At 42.9% G+C, this 14,093-nt stretch overlaps 2 protein-coding genes across 2 annotated transcripts in view; both read right to left on the minus strand.

The window, feature by feature from the left end:
- The window catches only part of smad10a (SMAD family member 10a), a 44,225-nt gene extending 38,025 nt beyond the window's left edge, over positions 1-6,200 (minus strand). The window contains exons 1-2 of the mRNA XM_071524169.1: positions 5,872-6,200; positions 4,690-4,765 (exon numbers count right to left, since the gene is read on the minus strand). Coding sequence (XP_071380270.1) covers positions 4,690-4,765; positions 5,872-5,875 — 80 coding nt within the window. The 5' untranslated portion in view covers positions 5,876-6,200. The remainder of the gene's footprint in view (positions 1-4,689; positions 4,766-5,871) is intronic.
- A 1,540-nt stretch (positions 6,201-7,740) lies between these two features.
- snapin (SNAP associated protein) lies at positions 7,741-14,071 on the minus strand. Its single transcript, XM_071524175.1, has 4 exons — positions 13,948-14,071; positions 12,744-12,790; positions 12,493-12,611; positions 7,741-9,105 (listed from the first exon to the last, which is right to left on the minus strand). Exons 1-4 carry the CDS (start codon positions 14,061-14,063, stop codon positions 8,998-9,000), a joined length of 390 nt encoding a protein of 129 aa, XP_071380276.1. The 5' UTR covers positions 14,064-14,071; the 3' UTR covers positions 7,741-8,997.
- Positions 14,072-14,093: the final 22 nt, after the last annotated feature.

Raw genomic sequence — 14,093 nt, forward strand, 5'->3', positions numbered from 1 at the left:
GACAGCTGCCAAATGGCCTCTTTGAGGTTAGTAATGTCTCTGTTCGCCTCATGGAGCAGCCAGCAGTCCTCACACAGCATTTTGCAACAGTACATGAATCTCCTCTGTAGTTGAGAACGATTAAAAACTTGTGCGATCGGTACCGCAATCGGTAGATAATCATTCCGATAAAAACACAGTAAAAACACAGTAAGATACTTGTAAAACGGTACAGAGAGAAACCAAACCACTGTGTCGACTGCAGGTACTTCCGGTAGCCAGTGTCAGAAACCAGTCAGAAACCCTTCAATAAATCTGCTTGCAGTTTGTAGAAGCAGTCAAAGAGGAACAGAGGACGCTGACACGGTGATCCGCGCAACAGAGGTAAAGTGGTAGTGTAGCATTACAACATAGGTATGGCTTGAGGTCCATGTTGCGGCAGCATCATCTCCGGGGCCTCTTGGGGAAACCCTGACATGAGCCTTCCAACCGGCCTTCCTCTCTTTCTGCCTTCTATTCCAGGTGCCGCCTCAGAGATTGGGCACAAGCCAAGCTTTCTCTGCTCTTCGTGGGAAGTTGCTTTCTGGTCAGTGGCCACAAAAAAAAGGAAATCTGAATATATTTAGTGTGCTGTCTTTGCATATGACTTCGGAGTAGTGTATTTTCCTTGATTAGGTTTTCAGAATATGTTCCAGTGAGCTCCACTGAGAATCTGAAGTTGCTTACATTACAGTTGCAACATTCTTAACAAGTTTTCTTGGGGAGAGCAAATGTTTCAGTCCAGTTGCTTAACACCTTGAATTTGCAGCAATTAATTGGGACATGCAACTTAGGGCCCATAGTCATAGTTCGTTGCAAATTGGGAGATGCCAAACTAGACGCTGTTTAACTAAAGCAACAAATAAATGATTAAGGCCTGGATGTTCCTCTGAGATATGATTATTAGAAGTCTGTGTAATTTCATGAGGAGCATGAAGAAGTGATTTAAAGCATCATTAAAACATTTTTTTTTTTTCACTGCTTTGCCATCAGAGTCACTTTTCTCAGTGTGTACAAAATGCGTACACATGGTTCAAAGTTTCTGTATACGTACGCTCACGTAAAGTTTTTTTTTTTTTAATCCCAACTTTTGCATGGTGGTTCTAGCAGTACCTGGGGGTTCACACCAACAACAAACAGGACTGGATTGATAACATGGAGACACTGTACAAGAGAGGGCAAAGTAGACTGTTCTTCTTGAGCAGGCAATGTATACAACTACATACTCTTAGTACGTAGACACCTGGAGGGGAGGATGAGGAATACACTGCATCCCCATGTGCACTAAAGGCACGATTGCCTTTACCAGCACCTATAGTTCATTTCATTTGATCACCCATAGGCTTCTGAAGGGCTGTTTTGAAGCCTGGAGATTGGATCAGAGCAGCCAAAGCCAGGCCGAGGGTTGCCCACAGAGCCGCAACCTGTCAACCACTAGGAAAACAACCCTGTTTAATATCCATTATATCTCATTAATTACACAACTACTTTGAAAATCGCCATAAGGACACACATTTGAAGAAGTGAAATTAGCTACTGAGACCATAACCTCTTGTGAAAAAAACGTATTGACTTTACAATTTTAGTGAGAAGTTGGGTTGTGGTCCCATTGACTTGCATGGAGTTGGGCTGGGTTTGGAGTCTTTTTGGGGGCGGCCCCTAGTGGACGTTAGAGGAATCGCCGCCTGCCACCACTTCCGTATTCAGAATTCACCCGTGGTTTTGGCCGCTCGGTACAAAGCGTAGTGGAAAAGTGTATTTAGTTGCATTTTTTGTGTTTGGTTCGTTTAACTTCACGCAGCCAAATTACAAGCCGACCAGGGCTTGTAAACAAAAGTCGCATGAATCACAAGCAGCTCATTTATTGGAGAGAGTTTTCGTAACCTGTCATCCTGCCAGGTTAAGAGATTTTGGCGATGGGGTAAAGTCAAAACAAATCTGATTCCAGTCCCTGTAACTTAAGCTAAGCGTTATGGACTTGCCATAATTTACCTTCTCTGGTATTCATACTAGTTAAGATCAACCAGCCAGTCAATATCAGTCCAGACTGCTGTTTGCCCTCAGTTCATTTTGTTATGCTAAGCTTTCCAAGCATGAGGAACTGCTGGCTATCAGATGTCAACATCTGTCTCCTTAAACCCATAAAACCTTGAGTTTTGGGGTTGCGTAATTGGTTCGGATTACGTGCTCACTCCTAACAAACCGCAACCCAGTTCTCTTGGAGGAGGACCGAGACCTGCGTTTTCAGACGTCTCACAGTTAATTTGGTGCCACCAGAGTTTGAATGGCATTGTTCTCTCCTTTACCGTGTGGTTGGAATGCTAAGAAAGGCCAAAAACACGCAGTTGAACTTTCCTATGGAAGCCGACTTTGTATTCTTGAGCCTTGAGCTTTCTGAAACATCCTTTTTTCACTTCAAAACACCCAGAGAAAATTTGATTTGTCTTAAAGAGTAAATTTCCACAATTAGGAGCATTGATCCATGATATTGGCAGAGTGAACACTATTCTACCAATGTGATGCTGCAAAATAATATTATATCTTTCTGCATGATTCTATTATATTGCCCTCGCCTACCATAAATGCAGCTGCAAATTGGAGCACTCTGGAATGTGTCAGGCAGTGGTTTAAGCTCGTGTGCCTTTGGAGTGGAGAGGAAATAACACAATGATCCCATCCAAGCTCAATACAAACTCTAATGAGGTTTAGGTGAGCCAGTACTTTGAAGGGGGGGATATTGGGTGGACTGATCAAATTCAAGCAGGATGTTCTATATTTTAGAGGATAACAGCAAGAACGACCCCTGGATGCCCATCCCTAGTGGAGAATGAAGACTGGAGGAGGGTTGAGGATAGTCTGTTAGACCCAATAAAATCATTAAAGGAAAAACCCATCCTCTTACACTGTTAAGGCCAATGTTCACTGTCTCCAGGGCGTGTGGAGTCCGGCTCCGTAGCGGTCTCGTCACCTTCAGGTCGCGCATGTAATGTGTTCAGAGCATGGATGCAGCAGAGCAGTGACAGCTAGACTTTCATTTGTTTGAGGTGTCTTTCTTCTGTGTTTTTTGTGATTTAGAGCAGTGATTCTCAACCTTTTTTTATATCAAGGACCCCAAAAGTAGTCCACATTATAGCCACGGACCCCCATTTGATGAGATTTTGTCTCTCTGACCCAAATCTGAGAATATTTTTATTGTTAGATATGATTTTGTCCAGAATTCCATGACTATCTGTATTGTAGGTAGAGAGATAACAGTGAAACTATGACCAAAACAGTCATTCTTCTACATTCTCTAATTGTGTTAACTCCTTGTAAATGAAATGATGCTGAGGTTTAACAATTCATCATTTTGCTGGGGACCCCCTGGAACCCCCTCAAGGACCCCTGGTGGTCCCCGGACCCCACGTTGAGAACCACTGATTCAGAGCCATGTAAAGCCGGACTGTGGGTTTATTTTAAATCTTATAACTGATCTTCCCCCTCACATGTTTTTTTGTTGTTTCAGTCAGTGGCTTCAATCAAACTCATGGCACAATAAAAGGTTACTTTATACATTTATAGGCACAGAGCTGATGAGACAGATAACAAACTAGGCTACAGAGCAATCTAACCCAGAGAAATAAAAGGTGGGCAAATAAAACCTATCATCATTAATTTATTGGTGTCAATCGGGAAACATACATTTTGGCACAATACATAAAGAGATCATATAATATATTGATTTCATATTTCTTCCTTGAGAATAGATGTGTCAGCTCCGACACGCATGTCTAAAAACCGGATGAAAAACACGCCTGGTGGCCTTTATATATCAGCAATTTGTGAAGTTGAATATACATACATTTAGTGATGAAGTGTTTTTTGGTGTACCCACTTTCCCTCAACTTGCCTCTTCTGCTTCTACTTCAGTTAGTGATTTCCCAGAATGCCTCTCGACAACCCCCAGAGAAGGGACGTGAACTTGTTGCTCTCAATCAAAGGTTAGCTAGTTAGACAACTAGTTTGTGAATATTCGGTTGTGTCTATGATTGTGGCTGCACTGCTTACTCAAAACACAACATGTCTTGTGGCCACATTGCATTCTATTCTATTGAGGCTACTGCTGGTGGACAAATTGGTATCTCTGCCTCCTCTGTGATGGATTTCTCCCTGTATGGTTGTTGAACGTCGGTGCAAAATGGCGCCTCTTGAAAGAATATAACATGTTTTGTTCAGCCCTTGCCTTGCTGAACTCAACAGTTGGAAGTAGCCTCTTATGTTTCAGTAATATTAGTACACATCCCAAGTTAGATCATAGTTGGGACAGGAGTTGTGTTGCATCAAATCACACATTCACATCGTGAGAACATACAGTATTTAGAGGGCCTTTCCACAGGACAGGTGGCCCAGGTTTCCCATCATAATACATGACCTACTATTGCTGCCTATAGGGAAATTGTCTTTCCTCTTGCTTGCCTCCACAGGGAGGTCAGAGGTCAGTTTCAGCTACAGAACAGCACAGTGTGTTGTTCAACAGGGCGGCTGCCTGCTGAGACGGGTGCTTGGTTGAAGGACATTCTCCCTACTTAACTAAGCTACCCTACTGGTAGTAATGGTAGCTTGAGGGTATGAATTACAGGCTATAAGAGCCAAAACACTCAGTGTTGCTGACGTGTTTGTTATCTTGCTTACCTGGTATTAAGTTGGTCAGTCAACGAATGGCCAGACAGTTCATTGGCATCATGATGGCCCAGCTCTGAATCAGTCCCTGTTGAGGTAGAGAGAGGGGAGATACAGGAATCAATGGAAGCCTTTTAAATGTGCAAATCCAACACTAAACACACTTGATATACTATACTGTAACTCGCAACCAACCCAGAGTTTTCAGATATTACAACCACACACACTTGCTATTGTGGCAGCATCTATGAAAATTGCAAATTTGGAGATGTATGGCATTTGGTTTGAAAATTTGGGCAATTGACAAATTCACACATACACATACATAGGGACAGCAGGGGATGAGCAGGATCAGCATCCTCACCACCACCAAGTCATTTTGAAGCAAACTGAAACCACATGGTAGGTCACAGTTGTAAAAACATTTTAATTAAACCCAAGATACCCTACTCCTTGTCCAGTTATCACGGACTTAATAGGAGTAACATTGGCAGGCTGTGTGCTGATAGCCAGCGGTAACTGTTGCTACCTCCCCTCTTCTCTCCATGTCCCCCCTTAAAGACAGTGTTCACATACAGGCCCCAACCTCCAAAACCAACATGACACCCTGTCCCTGGCATATGAATTTACACGAACATGCCCATGAATGAGATAATGGCACCTCGGGAAGGCAAGGGCATATTGCAATGTTACGTTTCGGGCAGATCGTGTTAGCGTTAAGTCAAACTGAGCAGTTTCCAGGCCATACATTCACTTTACTGCCATTCCATATTTGGTTATCATGCGTCACCAAGTCTGCTGTCTAAACATGTTCAAGAAAACCCGGCAGGGAATAAATAAACGCATAATACCGACACCGTTTAGCACCAAATTAACTAACTAGAATACCTCGCAGACGAATTCACCTGACTGCTTGAAGTTGCATGAATAGAGGGAAATATGTCATAGTCGCAGGAACCGAAAAACATCCATAGCATAAAAGATCAGATAGCCAGTCCATTCAACGCGAACAGCAACATTAGGAGATTGAGACAGCAGCCTGGCATCTGTTGATGAAACGTTCTACTAAGCAACTATTTAGCCTGTCTGGATACGAGTCAGACTTCCTCCTCCTCCCCTCGGTTATTTGGTCTGGCTGGAGCGCTGGGCGAGAGCAGGACAAACCGCAGAATGAGATAAATTGTTTATACTTACACATCAGCCGGAGTAGAGAGAAGGACTGGGACAGAAAGAGCGTTGGGCTAGCCGACTATTCCTCTGTGTTGGACTGAGCTAGCTATATGTGTTGTACGTGTTGGCCAGCGCTGGTATTTCTGTGTATTCCCCTCTGTATTGTATTGAGCTTGCTGTGTATTCCTCTATGTTGCACAGAGATGGTATTTCTGTGTATTCCTCTCTGGCTTGTACTCAGCGAGTATTTCTGTGTATTTCTCATATGATGTACTGAGCTAGCTTGGTATTCCTCAGTGGTTTTTTATCCTTGTATCAGCATATCAGCCCTGCTGTCTCCTCGTGCATCCTGCCTGTTCCCCTCGCGCTCGCTACAATAACAAAAGAGGGGAGACATGGTGCGCGTGAGTGTCTCGCCGAGCTCCAGCCAATGGGCGCCCGGGTCTCAGAGGGACCGCGGCTCTCGGCCAATCGCGCGGCGGCTCTCACAGCAGGGCCGCGAGCCGGGGTCTGTCTGGGTCGTCTAGATTGACAGGTCCGCGAGACTGTTTTTTTTAAGGTGGCGCCGCTGAGATTAGGCCGCCCCTCCCCCCCACTACTACTACCACATACATACGGTACTGGAGAGCACTCCCCCACTGCTGCTGCTGTACTGGGTTATACATACTGGAAAACGCCTCCCACTACTAATACTGGACTCCCTCCACACACACACACCACTACTACTGTTAAACTGCTGTATAAATACCAGAAACATTCTCCACTACTGATGTGTGGATACATACAGGAGAACACTCCCCCACTACTACTGCTGTACTGATTTATAGATGCATACAGGAGAACACTCCCCCACTCATACTATTGCACTGGTATTCTAGAGCAGTGGTTCTCAACGTGGGGTCCGGGGACCACCAGGGGTCCTTGAGGGGGTTCCAGGAGGTCCCCAGCAAATTGATGAATTGTTAAACTTCAGCATTATTTCATTTACAAGAAGTGAACACAATTAGAGAATGTAGAAGAATGACTGTTTTGATCATAGTTTCACTGTTATCTCTCTACCTACAGTACAGATAGTCATGGGATTCTGGACAAAATCATATCTAACAATAAAAATATTCTCAGATTTGGGTCCGAGAGACAAAATCTCATCAAATGGGGGTCCGTGGCCCTAATGTGTAGTAAAGTAGGGGTCCTTGATATGAAAAAGGTTGAGAATCACTGCTCTAAACTAATAAGATAGGTAGATTTAGTGTGAGGGACTGAACATTAAGTCATGGAGGCAATGGCAGATTCACTGCTGTGCTGTTTCACACTCCTAATGGACTATAAAACCACTTGGATCCCGCCAATCACAAGACAGCACGGACAAGTCAATGCCAGACCAACCAGTGAAGAAGACCTTTCATACATAAAACCATTGTGCGATCACCAACACTATCTAGTCATCATAACTTTTCCTCTAACTGTCCATAATTGTTCTTCCCCATTTCTCCTCTTACATGTCGAGGATGAATCCGGAGAAATGATTCCACCTGGAAACATGATAAATGCCTCTGCTCCTCCTCTCCTGACCCCTGCTCCTCTCTGAAATCCCTCCTGCCGAAACCAAAGGGTCACCTTCAACCCCCCCTCCCCCCCCCCCCTCCCGCCCCCTCCTACTATCATTACAAAACATTCATTATTGACATAGGAGACAGACATGCCTGGCGTTTTACCACTGATCCAATTATGCAGCACGGCAGAGTCGAAGGGTGAAGATCTTTTTTTTTTTTTTTTTTTTTTTTAAAAAGGGAATTTGAACAGGGTGTCGCAGGTTGGAAATTATCACTTTGTGTTAAATTTCTGGTCCCAAATTCCAGTCATATAAATATCAAAAGTCATCTGTTCCGCTGACAAAATATTTAGCAAGGTGTGTGGTTTTTTTTTTTTAGGGGAAAAAAATGAACAAATGTGGTTTGCCTTTCTTCCATTTTACAAAAACCAGATGCAGAGTACAGGTCAAACTAAGCACTTTGATAAATAAGTCTATCTGAGAAATACTTGTAGAGAAGGTCAAACAATAACACCGTGACATTACGACGTGTATTTATTCTAAACAGTTCAATAAGGAAATCATGAATTCCAAACACAAATTAGAGATGAAAATCACAAGCAATGTTGCATAATCAAGGATGGAAGCATAACAGTCTACACAGCAAGTTGCATTTTCATAAGTTAATCGACTGAATTTTCACCCATACTGGACCTACTGTGTTGGATTGGCTGTGACAGGACTACTTCACCCAAAAGGGCAACTGGTTTCAACAGCAACACATTTACGTCAACAGAGCTTTACCGAGAATACAGAGAGTGGCATCCATAAACACATACTGGAAAGACAGAGGGGTGGAAAATGTCATACTTTAGAGCCAGCTAAAGTAACTAACTCTTCACCTTTTTTTGAAATGATATTTTAATTGAGGCAATCCAATTCATATTTGCGAACAAGAACAACCATTTCCCCAATATCTGAGAATACCAGAGAATCACGGATATAGACATTTTTTTGCTCCCAGCAATAAGCAACCAAAGGAAAAAAAAAAAAGGTCAATTACAGGCAGTCCTTTCTGACATTTCTCATTGCTCATGTGCACAAATACTGATCTTTTCTGTCCTTGACTGTATGAGTCAATGCATATGAATTCTTAAACTGACTATTGAATTAGCTTTCCCTCAAAAACTACAGGATAACTGATTGCCCTTGTCACATTGATGAGCTAAAAAAATGAGTTAGAGGACAAGCATCACCCTCTTGTGGCCAGATATGTGTAATACAGATAATGTGTTACCTGGTGATACTGTAAAGTTGTCACATTTTCTGACAAAGCACCCGGATTTCTAGCTGCTAATTTGCAAGATAAACAGGTAGTAGTCTGATTTTGACATGATATCACGACATCAGACAAAGCAGTGCATGGCGGCGAGCGTATCGGCATTTCAGTTGGCAAACAAAGCTAAAAAAAAAAAAGGTCAGAGTAAGGCTCGTCTTTCCCAGCGCTACCGTGTCCTGTACCGCCGTCTCCCTCCCGGCGGACGATGAGAGTGTGAAGACTCAGGTCGAGACAGTTCGCAGACAGCGTTTTCTCCGCAGAGCCGGAGGCACCCGGGGGGTCAGGGTTTACTGGGTGAGCGTGAGGCGAACACTCCGGAAGCCTCCAGCATGGTCTTCCTCCGCGCCGTCTCCTTGGCCACGTTGTGGTTGAGCCGCCTCAGGCGTTCCTGGGGGGGAAAAGAGATATTTAGGGTTAGAAGAAGGCGCTCCGGTTCTGGTTTATCTCCTGGTCTCTTCAAATAGAATGAAGATAAAAAGGATGGCGTGGTAGTTGGCTGGGTAACACTTTACAATAAGGGTACAGTAATTAAGGGTTAGTTAATGCTTAATAAGCATTAACTAACCCTTAATTAACAGTTAACTAATGTGTCTGGTAATCATTTACTAATGGTGTTCATGTTAACTAAGGTATTAATTTATACATTATTTAATAGTCATCTTTATAAACTATGAAATAATGTATAAATGAATACCTTAATTAACATGAACACCATTAGTAAATTACCAGACACATTAGTTAACTGTTAATTAAGCATTAACTAACCCTTAATTAATGTACCCTTATTGTAAAGTGTTACCATTGGCTGTTTGTATTCTGGCTGCCGCAGTTGAAAGTAAACAAATAAATTCATTTATTACCCAAGAATCCTAAGCATCAAATTGGCTCGGTAAGTGAATTTCTACTGGACTCACTACTAGTTTGCTACATCAACTAGTTTACTGCTTACCACATAGCAACATGCACTACTAGTTTATTGCTAAGTACATCCACTACTAGTTTACTACTAGCTACAGTATACTGCTAAGTACATCCACCACTCATTTACTACTAGTTACGTCCACTGCTAACCACATCCTCTACTAGTTTACTCCTACCTACATCCACTATTAACCACATCCTCTACTAGTTTACCACTAGTCACATCCACCACAAATTTACTACTAGCTACATCCACTACTAGTTTACTACTAACTACAGTTTACTGCTAAGTACATCCTCTACTAATTTACTACTAGCTACATCCACTGCTAACCACATCATCTACTAGTTTACCATTAGCCACATCCACCACTAATATACTACTAGCTACATCCTCTACTAGTTTACCATTAGCTACATCCACCACTAATTTACTACTAGCTACATCCTCTACTAGTTTACCATTAGCTACATCCACCACTAATTTACTACTAGGTACATCCTCTACTAGTTTACTACTAGCTACATTCACTACTAGTTTACTGCTAGCCACATCCACTTTTACTGCAGTTTACTGCATGGGATAGTTACATCACATCCTCTTTATTGGTAAATTATACGGATCATACAATGTTGATCATGTGCTCTTAATTCCTAAAAAATCCAAATCCAGTAGTACTTAACAGAGTCACAGCACGAGTGCTCTGCTCCAGAGAGGCAGCACTGAATCATTTCAAACCAAATGGAAGGGTTGTGCCACAGCCAAGATTTTACGAATAGAGAACAAGATTCCTTTCTGTGCTATAAGCCTGTCTCCAGACAGCACCACTGAATATTTAGCATGAAATAGAAAACCACCAAGTCCCACCTTGGCCGAGAAAAAGGCAGACAGTGAACCGTCCTTTAGACCATGACATGTATTGTCATCTATGAACAAATGATTTATCCCATGGCTGATCTGTAATCTGCAATGTGTTGTCCACAAAGTGGCTGCACATATATCCTCCAGTGTAACATCTTGTGCCATAAAAATGCCCATGGTGGCACTCTCAGTCCCCCGGGAGGAATTTTTCCCTGAAGACGAGTCAGCCAAAGCAACAGCCTTAACTACCCGGTGGGATAATCTTTCTTTTGACAGAGTCTTATTCAACGCCCTTACACCATAACACACAACAGGAACAGTGCCCGGTGCGCGTTCTTGCCACATAGAGAGCACACAAACCGGATACAACCTGTGTAAATGCTCCTCTTCATCACAGCCAAATGGAGGAGGCGAAAAGGCCGTTAAGCTGACAAGCATACTCCTGAAGTTGACATTAATAGTCTTAAATTGGTAAGCAGGTTTTGGATGCAACGTAACCCTTCCGCTGACTCAGACCAAAGGGAAGAATGTGATCTGTGATATTTTCTGTCTCTCTCCACTATAAAGATGTTAAAGTACGCATCTGTCAGATCTACTGGAATGAAATTTATCTGCCCGTCTTATTGACTTGGAATAATCAATGGTGCATCAACGTGTGAAAACGCGGCTCCCATAATGATGATCAGTGGTCCTGTGCAGCCTTACCCTCGAAGTCACGGAGCGATTGCCCCTGGTAGGCTTTGGAGCAATGCTATGATCATATCCATCACAGCGGTTGACAACCCCAGCCGCTTTGCAGTAGATAGCCCACTTCAGGGTCTGTCCGAGGGAGACCCGGTCCGCACAGGCTTTCCTCAAGAACGTGTCCCTTCGGCTTCGGTTTCAGAGGCAGAGGGGAACGGGGGCTTTGAGGCGGAGCTCTTGGCGTTGCGGGATGAGCCCGGAAAAAAGGCGCCAAACGAGCACGGATGGAAGTGGGAAGAGGAGGAGGAGGAGGGGTCGGCCAGGACAGGTCCAGCTCTGGACATGACCTCCATAAATTCTTTGTAGTATGCGCCCTGTCTTTGCCTCGTCTTTTTTTTACTCCTCATCGCTTTGCCTTCCTTTGCTTTCCTTATGGCTGCCCCCCAGTGCATAGCGCAGAAGTCTCATAGGACTCTATGGGCGTCAGCAAGAAAGATGACTGACTATCCCATCCTTCCAGATGGCGGGAGTGACAGAAAGTCTCTGCAGTGGCCTTGAGTTGAACTCCCAAGAGGAAGCTAGGACATCCACCCATTGGCTGAGGGTAAGCAGCAAGGCGACACTTTTTAAAGTTACCGTCAGCCATGTGAGCTGAGGCAGTTTGCCACTGTCAGCTCGAGGTAGCCAGCACAAGGCGGTGGGTGAATCGACAAGAGGCTAGTTAGCTAGCTCAGAGCCGACACCGGTCTTCTCTAAGGTAGAAAAAAAAGGATAAAACTAGGAATAACTGCCTCCGTCAATAAACTTTGTTTCATCAGTGCAAGTCTTTATTTATTGAACATATATAATTAATGTGATTATTAGGTCAACTTAAAAGGATTTTGGTGTCTGCAAAAGTAAGTGACAGCACTTCCACCGTTTTTGTAGAATGACCCAAGATGGTTTTCTCAGCTACAGTGGTAAGCAAAACATTATGATGTCACAGTGAAGTTGACCTTTGAACTTTTGGATATAAAATGTCATCGCTTCATCGTTTCATCCTATTAGACATTTGTGTGAAACTTTGCCATAATTAGCGGATGAATTCTTGAGTTATGGCCAAAAAACGTCTTTTGTGAGGTCACAGTGACCTTGACCTTTGACCTTTGACCACCAAATTCGAAATCAGTTCATCCTTGAGTCCAAGTGGACGTTTCTGCCAAATTATTATTCTTGGCCAAGGCGGGTTTAATATTTCATGCAAATTATCCAGTGGTGCTGAAGTAAAACCTACATTTCAAAATGGATGATAAAACACCGGCCACTGACCTGAGCGTTCTGCAGTATGTTGTTCACCAGCACCACTCTGCGTCTTGCATTGAGCAGCTTCTTTACATAAGGGTCCAGGTCTAGCGCCACCTTCTGGTGTTCATTTATCCTGCATAACTCTGCAAATGAATGGACATTAGGAGACACATAAGACCAAAGCCTTGGGTAGCAAAACAGTTGATATTTAATTTCATAATAATCATATAGTCAATAATAAAACATACATGGCAGGCAGAGAAAGTAAAATGTACCTGTAGCCAGATTGTCTATGTGTTCTCTCAATTCCACTTGGCTCTCTCTGAAAATATGAACACAGTAATCATGTTAATCCACCAATAAATTGACGGACATGACACAGAGTGACACAAACTGCAGTGCAGTGTGTTGTTCAAATATTTAAATTGTAATTTATCCTTTATTTAATCAGGTAGTCTCATTGAGATTGCGATCTCTGTCAATTTTATGAATGTTTTTTGTTGTGTCTGTCTCTCCTGAAAAAGAAAGCAATTGCAAACATCATCGCAAATGTGAGATATCATTGCTTCAAAATCATTGAGGGGGACAAGAAGTTTGTATTTGCGCAAGTGCTTTGCAGTCTCTTCCATTTATAAAGGTACACAGTAGCAGAAACCAACTAACTAACTCAACTAACTAGTAGTCCTGTGACCTGGTAGCATAATTGCTGTATTTAAAATACAGTAGACATGTGGGGTAGCGTTACAAGGGGCCTTATAGGCAATGCATTTCCCTTCTCAGAAGACCAGCCAACTTTGTTAAGGCACTGTGGTAAACTGCATACAATGGCTTCAAAGTAGAAAGGGCAGCATGTGAATACAAAATGTCTCCATAATCGAATTCAGGCATGACTGGAATGTACAATGGCTTTTCTATAATCGAAAGAGAAGCATGCTTTGTCTCTGGAGAGAAGTCATTTTTTTTAACAACACACTATACATTAGCCCCCCCGACACACATCGTTTTGACAGGTTTTCCAACGAGGTGTTGTGCCAAAATGTGTTCCATAATAAAAAATGTTTCCCCTGGCGGTGTTGTCTTCGCCTTGAAAACAACAACGCCATTTAAATTTTGTGGACTGTTTCCTATGGCTCGCTTTCTAAACGGTACAAGAACATTTTCAAAACATTTTACGGGCTTACAAAGTTGAAAGTAGCCTACTTAAAGAAACCAAAATAAACCTAACTAACGTTAGTTGCCTCGTAATGAGCGGAGATATGCTTGACGGTATGTATATATGTATGTATATAATGTAACGTTACTTGCTGTTTATTAAGTGCACACAGCCAGAGAAACAATTTTTTTAAGAGATGCAAATATTGGCTTAGACTCACGAGACTGTCACGAGCTAGCATGGTTGCCAGCAGCAAGCAGGGGTGTGTGATGCAGATAACTGTAAGGAAACAACAAATAAGGAATCAAACAAGGAACGGAGGTTACCTCACTGAGTGTACATGCAAGTCGAGTTGCTGGACAGCTGGTGACAGGAGATCGAGCAATCCCTCGGCAATCGCATCTTTCCCTGAAGGAGTCTCTAGCAGAGCCACTGCAGCCATTTTGGTAGCCCAACAACAAAGACAAGCAGG

This window comes from Centroberyx affinis, unplaced genomic scaffold, assembly GCF_046629955.1.
Source record: "Centroberyx affinis isolate AG114_WGS23_722 - 3 ecotype Tasmania unplaced genomic scaffold, CSIRO-AGI_Caff_v1 ptg001162l_1, whole genome shotgun sequence".
Lineage (NCBI taxonomy): Eukaryota > Metazoa > Chordata > Actinopteri > Beryciformes > Berycidae > Centroberyx > Centroberyx affinis.